At 43.4% G+C, this 21,779-nt stretch overlaps 2 protein-coding genes across 9 annotated transcripts in view; both read left to right on the forward strand.

Annotated features, from left to right (window-relative positions):
• The window catches only part of LOC308663293 (uncharacterized protein), a 166,223-nt gene that overhangs the window by 24,566 nt on the left and 119,878 nt on the right, over positions 1-21,779 (forward strand). For 2 of the 6 annotated variants that reach the window (XR_014025349.1, XR_014025350.1), the window contains exons 2-3: positions 236-3,009; positions 14,905-16,168. The exons of 3 other annotated variants lie outside the window; for them this stretch is intronic. Coding sequence is in view for 1 of the 3 variants with exons in the window: in XM_081319602.1 (XP_081175728.1) it covers positions 801-2,423 (1,623 nt within the window). In the remaining 2 variants the exon portion in view is untranslated. Of the gene's footprint in view, positions 1-235; positions 3,877-14,904; positions 16,169-21,779 lie in introns of those variants that run through there. One more of the 6 variants, XM_081319602.1, reaches the window with a different exon arrangement.
• Positions 7,318-21,229, forward strand: LOC308663291 (uncharacterized protein). Of its 3 annotated transcripts, XR_014025347.1 has the most exons (4): positions 7,318-7,430; positions 11,739-13,887; positions 16,983-18,538; positions 19,393-21,229. XR_014025347.1 is itself a non-coding variant. In XM_081319600.1 (3 exons), exon 3 carries the CDS (start codon positions 19,668-19,670, stop codon positions 21,120-21,122), a length of 1,455 nt encoding a protein of 484 aa, XP_081175726.1. In that variant the 5' UTR covers positions 7,377-7,430; positions 16,983-18,538; positions 19,393-19,667; the 3' UTR covers positions 21,123-21,229. The 3 variants fall into 3 exon arrangements, 2 of the variants coding, with proteins under 2 accessions (XP_081175725.1, XP_081175726.1); XM_081319600.1 differs by lacking the exon at positions 11,739-13,887 and having other exon boundaries at positions 7,377-7,430; XM_081319599.1 differs by lacking the exons at positions 16,983-18,538; positions 19,393-21,229 and having other exon boundaries at positions 11,739-14,121.

Genomic DNA, 21,779 nt, shown 5'->3' on the forward strand with positions numbered 1-21,779 from the left:
TGTAAACCTAAGTATTTTCAGGTAATTTTAAAGCAGTTTGCAATGATAATAATTTCTGATTTACCCAAGCTAACCAGAATTTAATGATTTCAAATATGAGTGGCTATTTGAACTTCGATTTTTCTAGTCTTCTATGTGCCTAATAAATCATAATGAACGTTAGCGGTTAAAGCAGCATTTTGATATGTTTGCTTTTTCATAGTAATATATAGATTTTCTTTTGCTCTTTTCACAGATTCTGCGGCAATAATAATAATAATACATTAATATAGATCTTATAGACAAAGAGGATGCCAAGAAGGGCACTCTGGACAACAGAGAGTGAAAAGCAGCATCAAAATGCGAGACAAACCATCAGTCAAAATCTTCCTCCTGAAAATGTTAAAACTCTTCTCTTTGCTCAGCAGATGAAAGAAGACAAAGGAAAGAATAACAGGAACAGATTTTTCAGATGGAAAAATAGATCATGTGGAACTCAAGGAAACATTGCATGAAAAGGTAAAAAGATATAATTACCAAATTCAGAAAAAGTGGGAAATAGCTAGACATCAGTGGGAAAGAGAGGATCCTTTGGATAGCCAAAGGCATCAATAAAAGCCTTTCAGAAAGGACAGTGTGTCCTGAATCAAAGCACCGCCAGATAAGGGATGATTAATATTTTTGGACTCCTTGTAAAACCAAGCATATCAGTGTTGAAAAAATCTCACAGACTGCCTATTGTGGAAAGAAAAAAAACAGATTGCAGATCACATGTTTGAAGTGTGGCAAAAGCGTTGCTCAGAACAGAATTCCATTCATTCATGGAAGGACTGATTCAGGAGGAGCAGCTCTACCAGTGCTCCCAATGTGGCAAAAGATTTAGCATGCACACCAATCTGGTGAGACACAAGAGAACTCACACTGGAGGGAAACTCTTTGAATGTCCTCTTTGTTGGAAAAGTTTCACACGGAATTCGGAACTGGTGAAACACCAGAGGACTCACACGGGAGAGAAACCTTATGAATGTCTGTATTGTGGGAAAAGTTTCAGTCAGAGTTCAAACCTGGTGGTACACCAGAGGACTCACACAGGAGAAAAACCGTATGAGTGCCCGGTTTGTGGAAAAAGTTTCAGTCGTAATTTCAGCCTCATGGAGCACCAGAGGATTCACACAGGAGAAAAACCATATAAGTATCCAGATTGTGGGAAAGGTTTCAAGCATAATTCCAAGCTGGTGATACACCAGAGGACTCACACGGGAGAAAAACCATATAAGTGTCCAGATTGTGGGAAAGGTTTCAAGTATAATTCCAAGTTGGTGATACACCAGAGGACTCACACAGGAGAGAAACCATATAAGTGTCCAGATTGTGGGAAAGGTTTCAAGTATAATTCCATGTTGGTGATACACCAGAGGACTCACATAGGAGAGAAACTATATAAGTGTCCAGATTGTGGGAAAGGTTTCAAGTATAATTCCAAGTTGGTGATACACCAGAGGACTCACACAGGAGAGAAACCATATGAGTGTCAGGAATGTGGGAAAGGTTTCAGTCAGAATTTCCAGCTGATGAAACACTGGAAGACTCACACAGGAGAAAAACCATATGAATGTCTGGATTGTGGGAAACATTTCAGCCAGAAATCCACCCTGATGATACACCAGATGACTCACACAGGAGAAAAACCATTTGAGTGTCCAGTTTGTGGGGAAAGTTTCAAGCATAAATCCAAGCTGGTAATACACCAGAGGACTCATACAGGAGAGAAATCATATGAGTGTCCGGATTGTGGGAAAAGTTTCATCTGGAATTCCGAACTGGTAAGACACCAGAGAACTCACACAGGAGAGAAACCATATGGGTGTCCAGATTGTGGGAAAGGTTTCAGGGAGTATTGCAAGCTGGTGATACACCAGAGAACACACACAGGAGAGAAACCACATGAGTGTCCGCATTGTGGGAAAGGTTTCGTCTGCAATTCCGACCTGGTAAGACACAAGAGGACTCACACAGGAGAGAAACCATATGAGTGTCTGTTTTGTGGGAAAAGTTTCATTCAGCATTCAAACCTGGTGATACACCAGAGGACTCACTCAGGAGAAAAACCACATGAATGTTCACATTGTGGGAAACGTTTCGGTCAGAAATCCGACCTGTTGAAACATCTGAAGACTCACACAGGAGAGAAACCATATGAGTGTGTGTTTTGTGGGAAAAGTTTCATTCAGCATTCAAGCCTGGTGATACACCAGAGGACTCATACGGGAGAGAAACCATACGAATGTCCAGATTGTGGGAAGGGATTCAACTCGGATTTCAACCTGAAAATACATAGGAGGACTCACACAGGAGAAAAACCATATGAGTGTCCAGATTGTGGGAGAGATTTCAGTACTAGGTATAGACTTATAAATCACGTAAAATTACACATAGGAGAGTAACCATTCAAATGCCCAGACTATGGACAGTGTTTTGCAGAAAATTCCTCTCTTATTACAGAAGAAATTCCACATGAGGAAAAATTTGATCTTGAATTTTGTTTTATGTCTCTTACCGGAAGCCAAGCTGAGAAATTATTCATTTCTTGCATGATTCTTTTTGGTTAACTGTGTCTTATTAAACATGAGAGAAGAGATCTGAGCTTCCTTTGTCTGGCCCAGTGCATTTGTTCCCTTTCACTGAGTCATGGTGAACTGTTGTGCTGGACCAGAGAAAGCGAGCTTAGATCTGTGTTAGGTATGTTTGCCACCTTCAGTTATTTGTACATATAATAAACATGGGATATGTATCTTTATTTATTAAGCAAATGTATTTAGCATTCCAACTAATGGTGACTCCACACAATTTACAGCAATAAAACCTGAATACAGAAACTAATAGACCCCATACATTAGAAATGGAAAATGCAAACCCCCCATGGTTAACATTCACTTGCCCTATAAACACAGGGTACTTCAAGCAAGATTGGTGGCATTTTGATGTCTGCGAGTTCCAAAACGGTGATTCTTGCTTATGTTCCATTTAGACGTTAACCAGGCCTTACTACCCATTGGGAACCCCATATTAATACAACATACCTTATGTGCGGCCGGAATTTGAAAACAATGCTTAATATGGCACAGTACTTGAGTAAAATGGTTTGACTGAGATCAGCATATGTGGGACTGGTTGGGGTAGATTTTAGGGGTGATACTGAAATATAATTCTATCTTATTTGACTTATCTTTCAAATTGTTGTGTTTTATTCCAATTTCATTTTAATTTGTTTTTATAGGATTTTATTAATAATTGATGTTTGGAATTCTGTATTCCGATATGGCCTATGGGCTGATCAATGAACTAAAATAACTATTAAAACCAAATGCATATAAACAAAAAGCTGGTTACAATTCAAGCTTCTGATAGGCTGATGCCTCTTCTTATCCCAGTGCTTAGAGGGGAAATATTCTTTGCTTTACGGAAGACGAGAAGGATGAAGGCCTAACACACTTCAGGGGGAATGGAAAAGGCTCACTTCTTAGCTCCTATGAGATTGCAATATTTAAGGGAAGGGGTTAGGAGTGTGTGCCCCCTATTTGACCTTGTAGAAAAGATAAATGCAAAAATAATCAAGGGATCCAGTGGTCCAGTGCAGTGATCCAAACAGGAGGTGACCGAGGCACAAGAGACCCATGTGCAAGGCCTCCCTCTCCGGAAAGGGCAGGATTGGTGCAATCTATGCAAAGCCCCTCCCCCAGCCATGGCCTCCCTCAGCAGGAGCCGTCACTCCACGAGGACCCCCAAGTTGTGCATTAGCTGAGTTGCCCAGGTCTTTTTCTCCTGCACAGCCTTTGGGTGGGAAAGTCAGAGCTGCAAGAAGAGGGTGAGTTGAAGTTCCTGGCTGCCAACCTTTCATTGCCCTCTTCTGCCGCACTTAGAAAAGATCTTAATCTGCAGAAATTTAATTTAATTTAATTTTTAATTTAATAATATTTCTATACCGCCCTTCTCCCGAAGGACTGAGGGCGGTGAACAGGGCAAGAATAAAAATACAGGATTACAAAAGTTAAAAAATTGATTAAATACATGCCCATATACTAAAAATACATCTTAAAACCCCAATAAAATGACAATAACAACCCCCCCCAGCCCTCATCAGGCCAGGCCAGCTTGTTCAAAAAAGTATGTTTTTAGCTCGCGGCGAAAGGAGCGAAGATCGGGCGCCGTCCGGAGCTCAACCGGTAGCTGATTCCATAGCTCCGGGGCGCCCACAGAGAAGGATCTCCCCCTGGGGGCCACCAATCAACATTCTCTGACCGGTGGCACCCTGAGGAGGCCCTCTCTGTGGGAACGCACAGGGCGGAGGGAAGTTGATGCCGGCAGCAGGTGTTCCCTAAGGTACTCCGGACCCCTGCCATGTAGGGCTTTGAACACCATTACTAGTACCTTGAATCTCACCCGGAAGACAACTGGTAACCAATGCAGCTCACGGAGCAGAGGTGTAACATGGGAGTATCGGGAGACTCCCAACACAACTCTCGCGGCTGCATTCTGTACCAGTTGGAGCTTCCGGGTGGTCCTCAAGGGAAGCCCCATGTAGAGAGCGTTGCAGTAGTCTAGTCGAGAGGTCACGAGCGCGTGAGTGACCGTGCATAGATCATCCCGGCTTAGATAGGGCCGCAACTGACGCACCAGGCGAACCTGGGCGAAAGCCCCCCTAGTCACAGCCCCTATGTGGTCTTCCAAGGTGAGCCGTGAATCTAGGAGGACTCCCAAGTTGCGAGCCCTATCTACGGGGGGGGGGGTAATAGTTCACCCCCCATAGAAAGAGGTGGAATATCCGAATAAACCCGGGATGAAGGTATGCAAAGCCACTCAGTCTTGTCGGGGTTGAGTTGAAGTCTGTTCCTCCCCATCCAGAAATGCCTTGACATCCTCTGCCAGGAAAACCTCTCATGATTTTCTTCTGCATAGCAAACTGCTGTTGATAGTAAAAAGCAGCCCAGGTGACCACATTGCTTAGTGAGGGCAATCTTGGCAGTTCCAGTTCCTTTTGCAACTCTTTAAGACCCGTGGGTCATTAAGTGAGGACCTCATGTAATTGTGATGTGGGAAGAGGTAGGAGTCCCAGGCAAGCAAGCTAGCAGGTGAGAGCTATGGACAGGTGGATGGTTTCCAGGCCTCCTCCCTTTCAGGGCCTGGGGGAGGATCTGTCCTAAAGACTCCAGCAGACTTTCTACCTTAGGCTGAGACCTTAACCTCTGTACCAAAATGCCTCTCAGATCTATCTCAAGTTTCCTATTTTGTATATGATCTGTATCTACTCTTGTATTTTTTCCAAAAAGTCGATAACACTGTATTTCCATTTCCCTCTGCTCAAACTGTCTTTATCGGTACAGTATATCAACTTTCTCTATTCCTAAACTCTACATTTCTCAAATCCTAATCTCCATAGCTACCTCTTCTCTCTCTCTCCATCCTCTATTTATCTAGCTAACTGTCTCCAATCATTTCCTATAAAGTTCAGGGTCTCTTTTATCTTTCTTCTCTCTCTGCTCCAGCAAGACCATCCAGAGAATCTCCCTCTTCTTTTGCACAGATGTGAGCCATCTGGGAGGAAAATGTTGGCCTGGGTTTCTCTGAGGAATCAGGCCAGGATTCATTGTTAAGAAGGGTTTTCTTCTAGTTAGCTGAGGAGACACAATTTCCAAACAGGAATGTGTATAAGAATGACTTGATAGAAGGAGAGAAGGCATATACTGTACGATCTGGTTTTTCCCCCCAATATCTTGTTTATTGATGATTTTGTACTGTTTTCGTATGTTTTGAATATATTAAACTTCTAATTAAAAAAGAGAAACGCCTTTGTGTGCACATGCATACTACCGTTCTTTTTAAAATGCTTTCAAAGATTTCTTTGAAAAGTATATTAGTTTTTTGGGGGAAAAGGCCTATTGTTTTTACAGAACAGTAAGAAGACATACTAGCCTGTGAAGAAAATACATTTTATATATTTCTAATTTCATGAGCCTTTCTGAATCTTGAGAATTGTACGTAGGAAGGCCTTTGCTATGCTATAAACCGGTCTTAACCAGAATTTGCTGATACGATAGTTACTACTAGAACTAGTAGCCATAAAAGATAATTTGTAAACAAGGGCTAGGTGTGACAGAATTTGAATAATGGGAGATGTAATCCGGTGGGGAATAATGTATTCGCTTTAGCTGCTTTGAATAGGTTGTAAAGCCCTGAGTATTCAGCCAATGAGGAAAAGGTGGGAGGTAAATTTGCAATGGCAATAGGGAAGATAAAGAATATTTACTAGTTAAGGTATCTCCACTGTACCTGTGTGCACGAGAAACGCCATCTTTGCAAAGTAGTTCAAATAAATTACCATTGTTTTCTCTTAGATGTTTTGGTGATTATTTAAACTAGACAACGAATCCAACAGTTTGGTTTTACAAATATAGACAACGTCTTTTTGATCTCCCTTTTCCTAGGCCCTGCTGTGTATGTGCCTCACTCACTTTGACTTACTAGATATTGTCTAAGGCAGGGGTAGGCAACCTTGGCTCTTTTATGACTCATGGACTTCAACTCCCAGAATTCCTGAGTCAGCTGACTCAGGAATTCTGGGAGTTGAAGTCCATGAGTCATAAAAGAGCCAAGGTTGCCTTACCCCTGGTCTAAGGAAATTACAGAAGCACCTGGCATTCAGCAGACTTCAAATCAGCCCTGGCCAGCAGGAGTGAGGCCAGTTTCCTTGGATCCCCTGAAATGCTGGTGCTTCCATGTCCCAAATACTTGAGAGCCGCAGGAAATCAGTCATAAAGTTTTGGGTTGAAGTGATGAGAGCAGGACAACCCCTCCTCACCCCAACAAGAAAATACCTTGGGAAATGCAGGAAGAACCCAATACAAACTAGGATGTAAAACTGGCTGGAAGAGTCTCCACTGATCCCCAAGGGCTTCCTTGTTGCCTGATGGCACATTGTGTTCCCCCCACGGATGCTTTCCCTTGGTTTAGTTCCTGCAAGTGAAGCTCCTGGCTCAGTTGCAGCGACGATGCGAGACCCTCAAAGGGCAGACTCGGGCTAGATCGCCCGGCAGAAAAGTGACGGATGTGGTGGCTAAAAATGGAACACGGCTCTTAATTAAAAACATCTTGGAAACGCCGGAGAAAGAATGAACGTATTTTCAGGCTCTCGTCACTAGGTGGAGCGCTAACACAACAACAGCGCCTGGAAAACTCCAATATAATCAGCATCGCTGCTGGCTGAATTGCGACATCCAATCAGAGGGAGAGCAGCTAAGGTCAAAGGGAGTGAAAACCATCGAGTATTGCTAGAAAGGATGTCGAGGAGAGGACAAGGGCTGAGGAACGTCCTGTTCCGAGTCATCCACGGGAGGATAGAGAGATGTGTAGAGCGGCTCTCGTTCTCTTCCCAGGGACGAAGCAGCAGCTGGAAGGTGAGTGGAGGGCAGGTCGGAGGAGGAGAAGCCGGGAGCAAGTAGATTTGCCTGGTTTCTTCCACGGCGTAAACGCAGAGCAAACAACGAGGCTGAAACATGTCGGCGGCTGCTGCTGCATATTCCTTCCGTTTCCAAACGTTTTTGCACTTAGTGCTGCATGATTAAAACTTCTGCCTGCAATTTTCTCCTGGGAGATGACGCGATAGCAGTATTCCAATCTTCCACTATTTGAGAGGCTGCCACAAAGATAAAAGGTAAAGGTAAAGGTTCCCCCGCACATGCGTGCTAGTCGTTTCCGACTCTAGGGGCCGGTGCTCATCTCCATTTCAAAGCCGAAGAGCCAGCGCTTGTCCGAGGACGTCTCCGTGGTCATGTGGCCGGCATGACTAGATGCCAAAGGCGCACAGAACACTGTTACCTTCTCACCGTAGTGGTCCCTATTTTTCTACTTGCATTTTTACGTGCTTTCGAACTGCTAGGTTGGCAGAAGCTGGGACGAGTAACAGGCGCTCACTCTGTTACGCGGCACTCGGGATTTGACCCGCCAAACTGCCGACCTTCTGATTGACAAGCTCAGCGTCCTAACCCACTGAGCCACCGCGTCAAATTTGTTTTCCAGAGCAGCAGAAGGCGACATAAGGGACAATGGGTGGAGAGTAATGAAGGAGAGAAGCAACCTGCAACTAAAGTGACATTTCCTAACAGTGAGAACAATTTAACCAGTGGAACAGTTTCCCTGTAGAGGTTGTGGGTGCTTCATCACTGGAGGTTTTTAAGAAGAGTCTGACAGCCACTTGTCTGAAATGATACAGGGTCTCCTGCTTGAACAGGGGGTTAGGCTACAATTCCTACAAGGTCCTTTCCAGCAATATTCTGATTGATATATGTGCACATATGGACACAGAGATATATAAATTCTTAGGTGTCTATTTCTGTGGGTGTATGTGTGGATTTTATAAACAAAGAAAAAATTTTAACTTGATTTTTGCTGGTCTTCTAAATGCCAAGTCAATCATAAATAATAATGTTAATGTCATGGTTGTGATAGGTGAAACCCATCAAAAGAACTTCGAGGCAAAATTCTTCCTTAAAGTACATTTATTCGGGATACAAATTATTGGTACTACATACAGTCAGGTCCAGAAATATTGGGACATCGACACAATTCTAACATCTTTGGCTCTATACACCACCACAATGGATTTGGAATGAAACAAACACAGTGTGCTTTAACTGCAGACTGTCAGCTTTAATTTGAGGGTATTTACATCCAACTCAGGTGAACGGTGTAGGAATTACAACAGTTGGCATATGTGCCTCCCACTTGGTAAGGGACCAATAGTAATGGGACAGAATAATAATCATAAATCAAACTTTCCCTTGGTTGCAAATCCATTGCAGACAATCACAGCCTGAAGTCTGGAACGCATAGACATCACCAGACGCTGGGTTTCATCCCTCTGCCAGGCCTCTACTGCAACTATCTTCAGTTCCTGCTTGTTCTTGGGGCATTTTCCCTTCAGTTTTGTCTTCAGCAAGTGAAATGCATGCTCAATGGGATTCAGGTCAGGTGATTGACTTAGCCATTGCATAACATTCCACTTCTGTCCCTTCATAAACTCTTTGGTTGCTTTTGCACTATGCTTTGGGTCATTGTCCATTTGTACTGTGAAGCGCCTTCCAATGAGTTCTGCAGCATTTGGCTGAATGTGAGCAGATAATATTGCCCGAAACACGTCAGACTTCATCCTGCTGCTTTTGTCAGCAGTCACATCATCAATAAATACAAGAGAACCAGTTCCATTGGCAGCCATACATGCCCACGCCATGACACTACCACCACCATGCTTCACTGATGAGGTGGTATGCTTAGGATCATGAGCAGTTCCTTTCCTTCTCCATACTCTTCTCTTCCCATCACTCTGGTACAAGTTGATCTTGGTCTCATCTGTCCATAGGATGTTGTTCCAGAACTGTGAAGGCTTTTTTAGATGTCATTTGGCAAACTCTAATCTGGCCTTCCTGTTTTTGAGGCTCACCAATGGTTTACATCTTGTGGTGAATCCTCTGTATTCACTCTGGTGAAGTCTTCTCTTGATTGTTGACTTTGACACACATACACCTACCTCCTGGAGAGTGTTCTTGATCTGGCCAAGTATTGTGAAAGGGTGTTTTCTTCACCAGGGCAAGAATTCTTCGGTCATCCACCACAGTTGTTTTCCGTGGTCTCCCGGGTCTTTTGGTGTTGCTGAGCTCACTGGTGCGTTCCTTCTTCTTTTTTTTTTTTAATTGAAAAGTTTTATCATACATTTTATCTTTGACAGTCCCCCCTACCCCTCCCCTGTCCCTCCCTCCTTACCCCTCCCCCCCTCCCCACCCCCCACCCCCCGACTTCCCAGAGCTGAGTACAAGGTATAAAAAACAAAGAAAGAATCATAAACAACCATATGCTAACAACCATAGACTCTAAAATCTATCACTCTCTAGCTCACATAGGATAACTACAAACACTATTAATATAGAATATATAAAAAAACAGAAAAAAAAGAAAGGAAGACTTATTCAAATACTACATGAAACTTCTTAGTCCCATATTTGTTCTGGATATACTCAATCCATTCCTCTTAACAGTTTAATAGCCTCCTTAGACTTCACAACCTCTAAATTCAAAATCAAAGCCTTTTCTTTTTCCTTTATTTCATTCTCCAATTCTTCCCTCCTAGCTTCCACAGCACATCTATGTTTATTGTTCATATATATCAACACCCCTCTCAAATAGGCCTTCTTTTTGAGAATGTTCCAAACAGTTGTTTTGGCCACGCCTAATGTTCTTGCTATCTCTCTGATGGGTTTCTTTTGTTCCTTCAACCTAATGATGGCTTGCTTCACTGATAGTGACTGCTCTTTGGATCTCATCTTGAGAGTTGACAGCAACAGATTCCAAATGCAAATAGCACACTTGAAGTGAACTCTGGGCCTTTTATCTGCACATTGTAATTGGGGTAATGACGGAATATCACATACCTGGCCATGGAACAGCTGAGAAGCCAATTGTCCCATTACTATTGGTCCCTTACCTAGTGGGAGGCACAGATGCAAACTGTTGTAATTCCTACACCGTTCACCCGAGTTGGATGTAAATACCCTCAAATTAAAGCTGACAGTCTGCAGTTAAAGCACATTGTGTTTGTTTCATTCCAAATCCATTGTGGTGGTGTATAGAGCCAAAGATGTTAGAATTGTGTTGATGTCCCAATATTTCTGGACCTGACTGTAGTTGAACCCAAGAACTAAATTCCCATCCCCCAGATACAAAGTAACAAAGCACAACTCCCACCCCCAATTAACTGTCATAAATCACATTCCCCAATTAGTTTAAAGTGCAGGATTTGTCCTCAGCTCCACAGCCCACCAAAACGCAGTGGCGTAGCGTGGGGGGTGCAGGGGGGGCCGGCCGCACCGGGCGCAACATCTGGGGGGGGCGCGCTCGCACTGAGCTGCTCAGGGAGCCCCAAGGGCTGCACAGAGTTGGCTTGGCTCCGCTCTCGAGCTGCTCTTTCTTGCAAAGCGAAATGAGTCTGGCAGGTGAGATGGGCGGCCACATAAACTGAATAAAATAAATAGAAGCGCCCAACTCTCCGCCCAGGCTCAGGCCAACCGCAAGCGCCCCGCAGGCGCCCCGGCAGGCTTGGCCGAGCGAAGACGGACCCGCTGGCCGGCCGGCCTAGCTTCGTGCGCATGCGTGGCTTTATTTAGCGGGGCTCACGTGCGAGCTTGAATGCAGCAGCTCTTGCAGGTCGGAGCCCCGCCCAGCCGCCCTCGAGAGGGACCCGGAAGCATCCCGCATTGCGCGCGACTCTTCTTGGAAAGTCTACGCCGCTGCGGGGCGTGTCTTTTCGGCGGTGCCGTGATGTCACCGCCCGCCCGCCCCTCTATTTCCGCTTCCGGTTGCCTTGCCCCGGGTGCTGACAACCCACGCTACGCCACTGCCAAAACGTTATCAACTTGACCTTGGATTCCCACAGCAGCGTTATTATTATGGCTAGCTGACCTTACATTCCAATACCCCCCTCTCTGCTGCACCTAATTTCTAAAGTAATAAAAAGCATGTTAAAGGAATTGAGAAAATGGCTGCATTTTCATCAGTTGTCAGAGTGGAAACATCCAATGTTAGCAGCATTGACAGGTTAAACGAGAATTTTGATGTTTTCATGGTAATATATGTTGTTTTTTTGCTGCTTTCACACATCCTGTACCCATCTGCTAAACAATAATGAAACTAATCCATTAATATCAATCTTACAGATAAAGAGGATGCCAAGAAGAGCACTCTGCACAACAGAGAATGAGAAGCAAGACAAACCATCACCCAAAACCTTTCCCACTTCCTGCACAAAGTTTAAAAACTTTTCTCCTTTCTCATCAGAGGAGAGACAATGGAGCGAATAACAAGAACAAAGTTTTGAGATGGAAAAAATAGAGCATATGCAACTCAATGAAACATTACACAAAAAGTCAAGGGAGATAATATCCAAATAAAGAAAAAGTGTAAATTACTGGAAGTCGTTGGGATAGCAGAAGAGAAACACAAGTGCCCAGATTGTGGGAAAGGTTTCAGTTGGCATTCCCTCCTGGTGCAACATCGGAGGACTCACACGGGAGAGAAACCATATGAGTGTCCAGAATGTGGCAAAAGTTTCAGAAAGAATTGCTACCTGGTTATACACCAGAGGATACACACGGGAGAGAAACCGTATGAGTGCCAAGATTGTGGGAAAGGTTTCAGTTGCGATTCTGACCTGGACTCACACAGGAGAGAAACCATATGCGTGTCTGTATTGTGGGAAAAGTTTCATTCAGAATTCAAACCTGGTGATACACCAGAGGACTCACACAGGAGAAAAACCATATGAGTGTTCAGATTGTGGGAAAGGTTTCAGTCACAAATCCGACCTTGTGAAAGATCGGACGACTCACATAGGAAAGAAACTGTATGAATGTTCAGATTGTGGGAAAGATTTCACTTTCAATTCCGACCTGCTGGAACACCACAGGATTCACATGGGAGAGAAACCATATGAGTGTCCAGACTGTGGGAAACATTTCAGGTTTAAATACAAGTTGGTGATACATCAGAGGATTCACACGGGAGAGAAACCATATGAGTGTCTGGATTGTGGGAAACGTTTCAGTCACAATTCCAGTCTGATGAATCACCAGAGGACTCACACAGGAGAGAAACCATATGAGTGTCCAGATTGTGGGAAAAGATTTATCCGGAATGCTGACCTGGTAATACATAGGAGGACTCACACAGGAGAAAAACCATATGAGTGCCCAGATTGTGGGAAACGTTTCAGTCAGAATTCCAGTCTGATGACACACCAGAGGACTCGCACAGGAGAAAAACTGTACGAGTGCCTGATTTGTGGAAAAAGTTTCAGTCAGAATTCTTGCCTCTTGCACCACCAAAGGACTCACAAGGGAGAGAAACCATATAAATGTGCAGATTGTGGAGGAAGTTTCAAACGTAAAACCATGCTACTTATACACCAAAGGATTCACACAGGAGAGAAGCCATTTGAGTGTCCGGATTGTGGGAAAAGTTTCAGTCAGAATTCCAGTCTGATGAATCACCAGAGGACTCACACAGGAGAGAAACCATATGAGTGTCTGTACTGTGGGAAAGGTTTCAGTCAGAATTCCTATCTGGTGGTACACCAGAGGACTCACACAGGAGAAAAACCACATGAGTGTTCAGATTGTGGGAAAGCTTTCGTTCACAAATCCCACCTGGCGAGACATCTGATGACACACGCAGGAGAGAAACCATATGAGTGTCTGTATTGTGGGAAAACTTTCATTCAGAATTCAAGCCTGCTGATACACCAGAGGACTCACACAGGAGAAAAACCACATGAGTGTTCAGATTGTGGGAAAGGTTTTCGTCAGAAATCTGACCTTGTGAAACATCGGACGACTCACATAGGAAAGAAACCGTATGAGTGTTCCAATTGTGGGAAAGGTTTCACTTTCAATTCCGAACTGGTGATACACCAGAGGATTCACACGGGAGAGAAACCATATAAATGTCAGGATTGTGGGAAAGGTTTCAGGCTTAATTACAGGTTGGTGATACACCAGAGGACTCACACGGGAGAGAAGCCATATGAGTGTCCAGATTGTAGGAAAAGATTCATCCGGAATTCCGACCTGGTAAAACATAGGAGGACTCACACAGGAGAAAAAACATATGGGTGTCCAGATTGTGGGAAAAGATTCATCCAGAATTCTGACCTGGTAATACACAAGAGAACTCACACAGGAGAAAAACCATATGAATGCTCAGATTGTGGGAAAAGATTCATCCGGAATTCCGACCTTGTAATACATAGGAGAACTCACACAGGAGAAAAACCATATGAGTGCCCAGATTGTGGGAGAGATTTCAGTAGTAGGTATAGACTTCTAAATCATGTAAAGTTACACATAGGAGAGTAACCATTTAAATGCCCATATTATGGACAGTGTTTTCAAGATTCCTCTCTTATTACAGAAGAAATGCCACATGAGGAAAAAATTGTTCTGAAAATGTGTTTCTTGTCTCTTACTGGAATCCTTGCTAAGAAATTATTTCTTGCATGATTCTTTTTAGTCAAGCGTGTCTTATTAAACATGAGGGAAAAGATCTGAGCTTCCTTTTTCTGGCCCAGTGCAGTCATTCCCTTACACGGAGACGAGGTGAACTGTTGTGCTGAGTGAGAGAAAGTGAGCTTAGATCTGTATTAGGTATCTTGGCCACCTTGAGTTATTTCTACATATAATAAAGGCAGGGTATGTATCTTTATTTGTTAAGGAAATGTATGTGGCACTCCAACTCATGGTGACTCCACAAGATTTACAGAAATAAAACCTGAATACAAAAACCAGTAGAAACATACATTGCAAATGGAAAATGCAAATACCCCACGGTTAATATTTACTTGTCCTATAAATACACGGCACTTCTAGCAACAATGATGGCATTTTGATTTTCTGGGAGTCCCCAAAACTTGATTCTTGGTTTTGTTCACTTTATTTATTTATTTATTTATTTATTTGCATTTATATACCGCCCTATTCCCTGAGGACTCAGGGCGGTTTACAGGGAATTAAAAATCCACCATACAAAAGTTAAAAAACCAATTAAAAGATATTAAATTACCCTGTATACATTAAAACCCGAATTAAAAATTTCTCCTCAGCCTGGGCCTGAGAGCTCAAAGAGCCAGGTCTTCAGGCCCCGGCGGAATGATCGGAGGTCGGGGGCAGTCCTCAACTCCACCGGCAGCTGGTTCCAGAGGGCAGGCGCTCCCACAGAGAAGGCCCTATCCCTGGGTGTCACCCGCCGGCAATCTCTCACCGGCGGCACCCTGAGCAGACCCTCCCTGTGGGAGCGCACTGGGCGAAGGGCGTTTGATGCCCTTTAGAGGTTAACCAGGCCTCCTGGCCTTACTAACTACCCATTGGCAACCCCATATTAATACAACATATCTTAGGTACGACCAGAATTTAAAAACCACGTTTAATATGGCACAGTACTTGAGTAAAATGGTTTTGCTGAGGTCAGCATATGTGGGACTGATTGGGGTAGATTTTAGGGGTGATACTGAGATATAATTCTAACTTATTTCACTTATCTATCAAATTGTTGTATTTTACTCCAATTTCATTTTAATTTGTTTTTACACGGTTTTATTAATGTTCGGAACTCTGTATTCTGATATGGGCAATGGGCTAACTAATAAACTAAACTATTAAAACTAAATGCATATAAAAAAAAACCTGGTTCCAATTCAGGCTTCCGATGTGCAGGCGCCTCTTCTTATCCCAGTGTTTAGGGGAAAGACCTTCCAACCTCTCATTGCTCTCTTCAGCTGCACTTAGAAAAGATCTTAATCTGCAGCAATCTCTTGAAATCCTCTGCCAGGAAAGCCTCTCGGGATTTAGCAAACTGCTGTTATAAAGCTGGCCAGGATGCCAACTGCCCCAAAGTGGGGGAAATTACTCTTTCACGCCTCTTCCGAGCTTGGAGAAGAAATATTGGTAATTTGCAGGTTGAGACAGGAATTGGCATCAGATTTTCCACTGCTATCACACGACCACAGGCATGCGAGGCCACTGCAACTCTAGCCCCCCCCCCCCTGGCTCTTTAAGTGAGGACCTCATGTGATTGTGATGTGGGAAGAAATAGGAGTCCCAGGCAATCAGCCAGCAGGTGAGAGCTACAGACAGGTGGACCATTTCCAGGCCTCCTCCTTTTCAGGGCCTGGGAGAGGAACTGGCCTAAACACCTCAGCAGACTTTCTGCCTAAGATTCCCACTCATTTCCTAGGCTGAGGCCTTAACCCCTAGAACAAAATGTCTCTGACATAAGCTCTTCTATCTCAGTTTCCTATTTTCTGTATAGTTTATGTCTACTCTATACAGTACTTTCAAAAAGTCTATAACACTATCTGTCCATCTTTCTCTGTTCAAACGGCCTGTATCACTATAAAACCTTTCTCTATTCCTAAACTCTACATTTCACGAATCCTAATCTCCATTCATACCTAGTGCTACTCTCTTTGCCGCCCCCCCCAAATCTATTTAGCTAGTGTGAGATTTAAAAACCCAAAATTTGATACAACTCAAAGACATTTGGTTAACAAAAACAAAGATTTATTGAAAAAAATTGAAAATAAAAAAAAGAAAAACATTTGCAAGTGCGGCCTCTTAGACCCTTCCCAAATTGAATTGAGTTCAAAGAGCGCCCTGAGCAAGTTTCAAAGTAGGCATTTTATACTCTTTCACAATACACACCACCCCTAAGAAGCTTACCGGTAAGTCATTCTTTGAAGTTGTTTCCTATTTCTAAAGGGGCCCTTCTGACCATTTCCGTCTGACAATTATGATCGGTTATGATCTTATCTAGATCTTATCTCGTTTACTTGTAATTTCCAGCTTGGTTGTGATTTCCACGTTGGGCTGATGTTCCTATCTCTCGGAAGCTTTTACCAAGTCATTGCTGATTACCATTTGTGAGTCACTTTGCCTGGGTAGGAAACAGTTAGCCTCATACATTGGTGTTGCATTTTATAAAATTCATTTATAAAAGAATAACCTTTATTGTTTCCTTCACAAGGTAGCTGTCTCCAATCATTTCCTATAAAGTTCAGTGTGTCTTTTATCTTCTTTCTCTGCTCCAGCAAGACCATCCAGAGAATCTACCTGTTCTTTTGCACAGATGTCAGTCATCTGGAAAGGAAATGTTGGCATGAGTTTCTTTCAGGAATCAGGCCAGCATCCATTGTTAAGAAGGGTTTTCTTCTAGTTAGCCGAGGAAACACAATTTCCAAACAGGAATGTGTATAAGAATCACTTGATAGAAAGAAGGAGGGAAGGCATGCACTGTACGATCTGGTTTTTTTTCCAATTTCTTATTTATTGATGATTTTCTATTGTTTTGGTGTGTTTTGAATATATTAAACCAGGGCTTTTCAACGTTTTCACCCATTGTGCCACTTTTAGGATATGGCAACATCTGAGTACCACCAGTCACCTAGCAAGGTATCAAAAACTTGATGACCAAAAAAAAAAAAGGAAAAAAGTGATGAAGTACAGGTAGTCCTTGGCTTACAAAAGTCCACTTAATGACTGTTTGAAGTTACAATGACACTGAAAAAAGAGCCCCCCAAACCACAGCCGAACAAGACACCTGCCTGCCCGCCTGGCGGCACTCTTCCTCCTGTCCAAGATTTTCACTGTTGTGAGCATTTCTGTTGAGAATTGGCAGTGTGTGGGGGGGTGAGCTGTCGGGGTGTTTGGTTTTTATTACCCTCCCCCCTCTACTGGGTGGTTGTAGCAGGTTTTGGTCACTTCACATGACCCTGGGACACTGACTGTCATAAATATGAATCAGTTGCCAACCATCTGAATGTAAATCACAAGACCCTGGAGATGCTGCAAAATTCAAGCTGATCGGCGCTTCTTCTGGGCTCAGCAGAAGCGCCAGGATCAGCGCCGAGCTCCAGCTGGAGCATGGTGCTTCCACTGAGCTCTGACAGCCCTGCAGCTCCAGCCATTTCTCGCTCAGCCTTGTGTGGTGCTGCCACCGGTTCAGCTCATTCCCCTCCCCCGCTACCACTTTTTTAGGATGGTCGTGTACCACCTGCTAGATGCCAATGGTGCAACTAGACAACAAATCCAACAGTTTGGGTTTACAAATATAGGCAGAAGTTTTTGAACTCCCTTTTCCTAGGGCCTGCTGTGTATGTGTCTCGCTTACTTTGACTTACTAGATGTTGCTAAGGAAATTACAGAAGCACCTGGCATTTAGCAGACTTCAAATCAGCCCTGGCCAGCAGGAGTGAGGCCAGTTCCCTTGGATCCCCTGAAATGCTGGTGCTTCCATGTCCCAAATACTTGAGAGCCACAGGAAATCAGTCATAAAGTTTTGGGTTGAAGTGATGAGAGCAGGACACCCCCTCCTCACCCCAAAGAGAAAATACCTTGGCAAATGCAGGAAGAACCCAATACAAACTAGGATGTAGAACTGGCTGGAAGAGTCTCCACTGATCCCCAAGGGCTTCAATGTTGCCTGATGGCACATTGTGCTCCCCTCACGGATGCTTTCCCTTGGTTTAGTTCCTGCAAGTGAAGCTCCTGGCTCAGTTGCAGCGACGATGCGAGACCCCCAAAGGGCAGACTCGGGCTAGATCATCCTGTAGAAAAGTGACCGATTTGGTGGCTAAAAATGGAAAACGGCTCTTAATGAAAACATCTTGGAAACGCCGGAGAAAGAATGAGCGTATTTTCAGGCTCTCGTCACTAGGTGGAGCTCTAACACAACAAAAGCGCCTGGAAAACATCAATTTAATCAGCATCGCTGCTGGCTGAGTTGCGACATCCAATCAGAGGGAGAGCAGCTAAGGTCAAAGGGAGCGAAAACCATCGAGTATTGCTAGAAAGGATGTCGAGGAGACCACAAGGTCTGAGGAACTTCCTCTTCCGAGTCATCCACGGGAGGATGCAGAGATGTAGAGCGGCTCTCGTGCTCTTCCCAGGGACGAAGCAGCAGCTGGAAGGTGAGTGGAGGGCAGGTCGGAAGAGAGGGGGAGCAAGTAGATTTGCCTGGTTTCCTCCACGGCGTAAAAGCAGAGCAAGCAACGAGGCTGAAACATGTCGGCGGCTTCTGTAGCATGTTCCTTCCGTTTCCAAATGTTTTTGCGCTTATACTGCACGATTAAAACTTCTGCCTGTAATTTTCTCCTGGGAGATGACACGATAGCAGTATTCCAATCTTCCAATTTCCTAACAGTGAGAACAATTTAACCAGTGGAACAGTTTCCCTCTAGAAGTTGTGGGTGCTTCATCACTGGAGGTTTTAAAGAAGAGACTGGTAGCCACTTGTCTGAAATGTTATAGGGTTTCCTGCCTGAGCAGGGGGTTGGACTGGATAACCTCCAAGGTCCCTTCCAGCTCTATTCTGATTGATATACGTACACATACGGATGCAGAAATATATAAATTCTTAGGTGTCTATTTCTGTGGGCTTATTTGTGTGAGTTTTATAAATGAATCAATATTTTAACTTGAAATTTGCTGGTCTTCTGTACGCCAAGTCAATCATAAATACTAATGTTAATGTCATTATTCTTCCTTAAAGTACATTTATTTGGGATACAAAGTATTGGCACTACAGTTGAACCCAAAAACTCAACTCCCTTCCCCCAGAAACAAAGTACAGCTCTCACCCCCAATTAACTGTTATAAATCATATTCCCCAATTAGCTTAAAGCGCGAGCTTTCTCCTCAGCTCCACAAAACTACAATTTTGATGTTTTCATGGTAATATAGGTTGTTTTTTTGCTCCTTTCACATGTCCTGTACCCATTTGTTAAACAATAATAAAACTAATCCATTAATATCAAACTTACAGATAAAGAGGATGCCAAGAGGAGCGCTCTGCACAACAGAGAATGAGAAGCAGCATTAAAATGCAAGACAATCCTTCACCCAAAACCTTTTCCATTTCCTCCACGAAGTTTGAAAACTCTTCTCTTTTCTCATCAGAGGAAACACAAGGGAACAAATAACAAGAACAGAGGTTGCAGATCACAGCTGATTTTGCAGGAGACGATCCACCCGGTGAAAAGCGATGCAAATGTTTGGAGTTCAGCAAAAGCTTTACTCAGAGTAGCTCCCTTACGATTGATGGAAAGACCCATGCAGGAAGAGAAGCTCTACCAGACAACCCAATGTGAGAAAAGATTTACCATGAGCACTAATATGGAAAGACACAAAAGGTCTCACGCAGAAGAGAAACCATATGAGTGCCCAGATTGTGGGAAAGGTTTCAGTTGGCATTCCCTCCTGGTGCAACATCGGAGGACTCACACAGGAGAGAAACCATATGAGTGTCCTGATTGTGGGAAAGATTTTTCTTGGAAATCTGTCCTGGTGAACCATCAAAGGATTCACACAGGAGAGAAGCCCTATATATGTCGTGATTGTGGAGAAAGTTTTAGTCAGAATTCCTACCTTGTGAAACATCAGAGGACTCACATGGGAGTGAAAGCCTATGAATGTTCAGATTGTGGAAAAGATTTCAGTTGTAATTCTGACCTGGTGAAACATCGGAGGACTCACATAGGAGAGAAACCATATGTGTGCCCTGATTGTGGGAAAGGTTTCAGTCGCAATTCAAACCTGGTGATACACCAGAGGACTCACACAGGAGAAAAACCATATGAGTGTTCAGTTTGTGGGAAAGGGTTTGGTCACAAATCCCACCTGGCAAAACATCTGATGATTCACACAGGAGAGAAACCATATGAGTGTCTGTACTGTGGGAAAAGTTTCAGTCAGAATTCAAACCTGGTGATACACCAGAGGACTCACACAGGAGAAAAACCACATGCGTGTTCAGATTGTGGGAAAGATTTTGGTTACAAATCCCACCTGGTGAAACATCTGACGACTCACATAGGAAAGAAACCGTATGAGTGTTCAGATTGTGGGAAAGGTTTCATCTTCAATTCCGACCTGGTGGTACACCAGAGGATTCACACGGGAGAGAAACCATATAAGTGTCCAGATTGTGGGAAAAGTTTCAGGCTTAATAACAAGTTGGTGATACACCAGAGGATTCACACCGGAGAGAAACCATATGAGTGTCCAGATTGTGGGAAAAGGTTCATCCAGAATTACGATCTGGTAATACACAAGAGGATTCACACAGGAGAAAAATCATATGAGTGCCCAGATTGTGGGAAAGGATTCATCCGGAATTCATACCTGATAATACATAGGAGGACTCACACAGGAGAAAAACCATATGAGTGTTCAGATTGTGGGAAAAGATTTATCCGGAATACCTACCTGGTAATACATAGGAGGACTCACACAGGAGAAAAACCATATGAATGTCCAGATTGTGGGAAAAGTTTCATCCAGAATTCTGACCTGGTAATACACAAGAGAACTCACACAGGAGAAAAACCATATGAGTGTCCAGATTGTGAGAAAAGATTTATCCGGAATGCCGACATGGTAATACATAGGAGGACTCACACAGGAGAGAAACCATATGAGTGCCCAGATTGTGGGAGCGACTTCAGTAGTAGATGTAAACTTGTAAATCATGTAAAGTTACACATAGGAGAGTAACCATTCAAATGCCTAGATTATGAACAGTTTTTTGCAGAAAATTCCTCTCTTATTATGGACGAAATTCCACATGAGGAAAATTTTGATCTTGAATTTTGTTTCTCATGTCTTACTGGAAGCGTAGCTGAGAAATTATTAATTGAAAAGAAAATGTGTTTCTTGTCTCTTACTGGAATCCTCGCTGAGAAATTATTTCTTGCATGATTCTTTTTAGTCAAGCGTGTCTTATTAAAGATGAGGGAAGAGATCTGAGCTTCCTTTGTCTGGCCCAGTGCAGTTTTTCTCTTTCACTTAGTCGTGGTGAACTGTTGTGCTGGGCCAGAGAAAGCGAGCTTAGATCTCTGTTAGGTATGTTTGCCACCTTGGGTTATTTCTACATATAATAAAGGCAGGCTATGTATCTTTATTTGTTAAGGAAATGTATGTGGTACCCCAACTCATGGTGACTCCACATGACTTACAGCAATAAAACCTGAATACAGAAACCAATAGACCCCATACATTGCAAATGGAAAATGCAAAGCCCCCATGGTTAACATTTACTTGCCCTATACAGTAGTGGCCAAAATTGTGGAAACCTTTTGGGAAAAATGTATTTTTGAGGTTTGATGGCTAACCACAGCACTTTGGGGGGGAGTAGTAGCATAAAATTATATA

Source organism: Vipera berus (genome assembly GCF_964194415.1).
Source record: "Vipera berus genome assembly, chromosome: 2".
In the NCBI taxonomy this organism is placed as follows: domain Eukaryota; kingdom Metazoa; phylum Chordata; class Lepidosauria; order Squamata; family Viperidae; genus Vipera; species Vipera berus.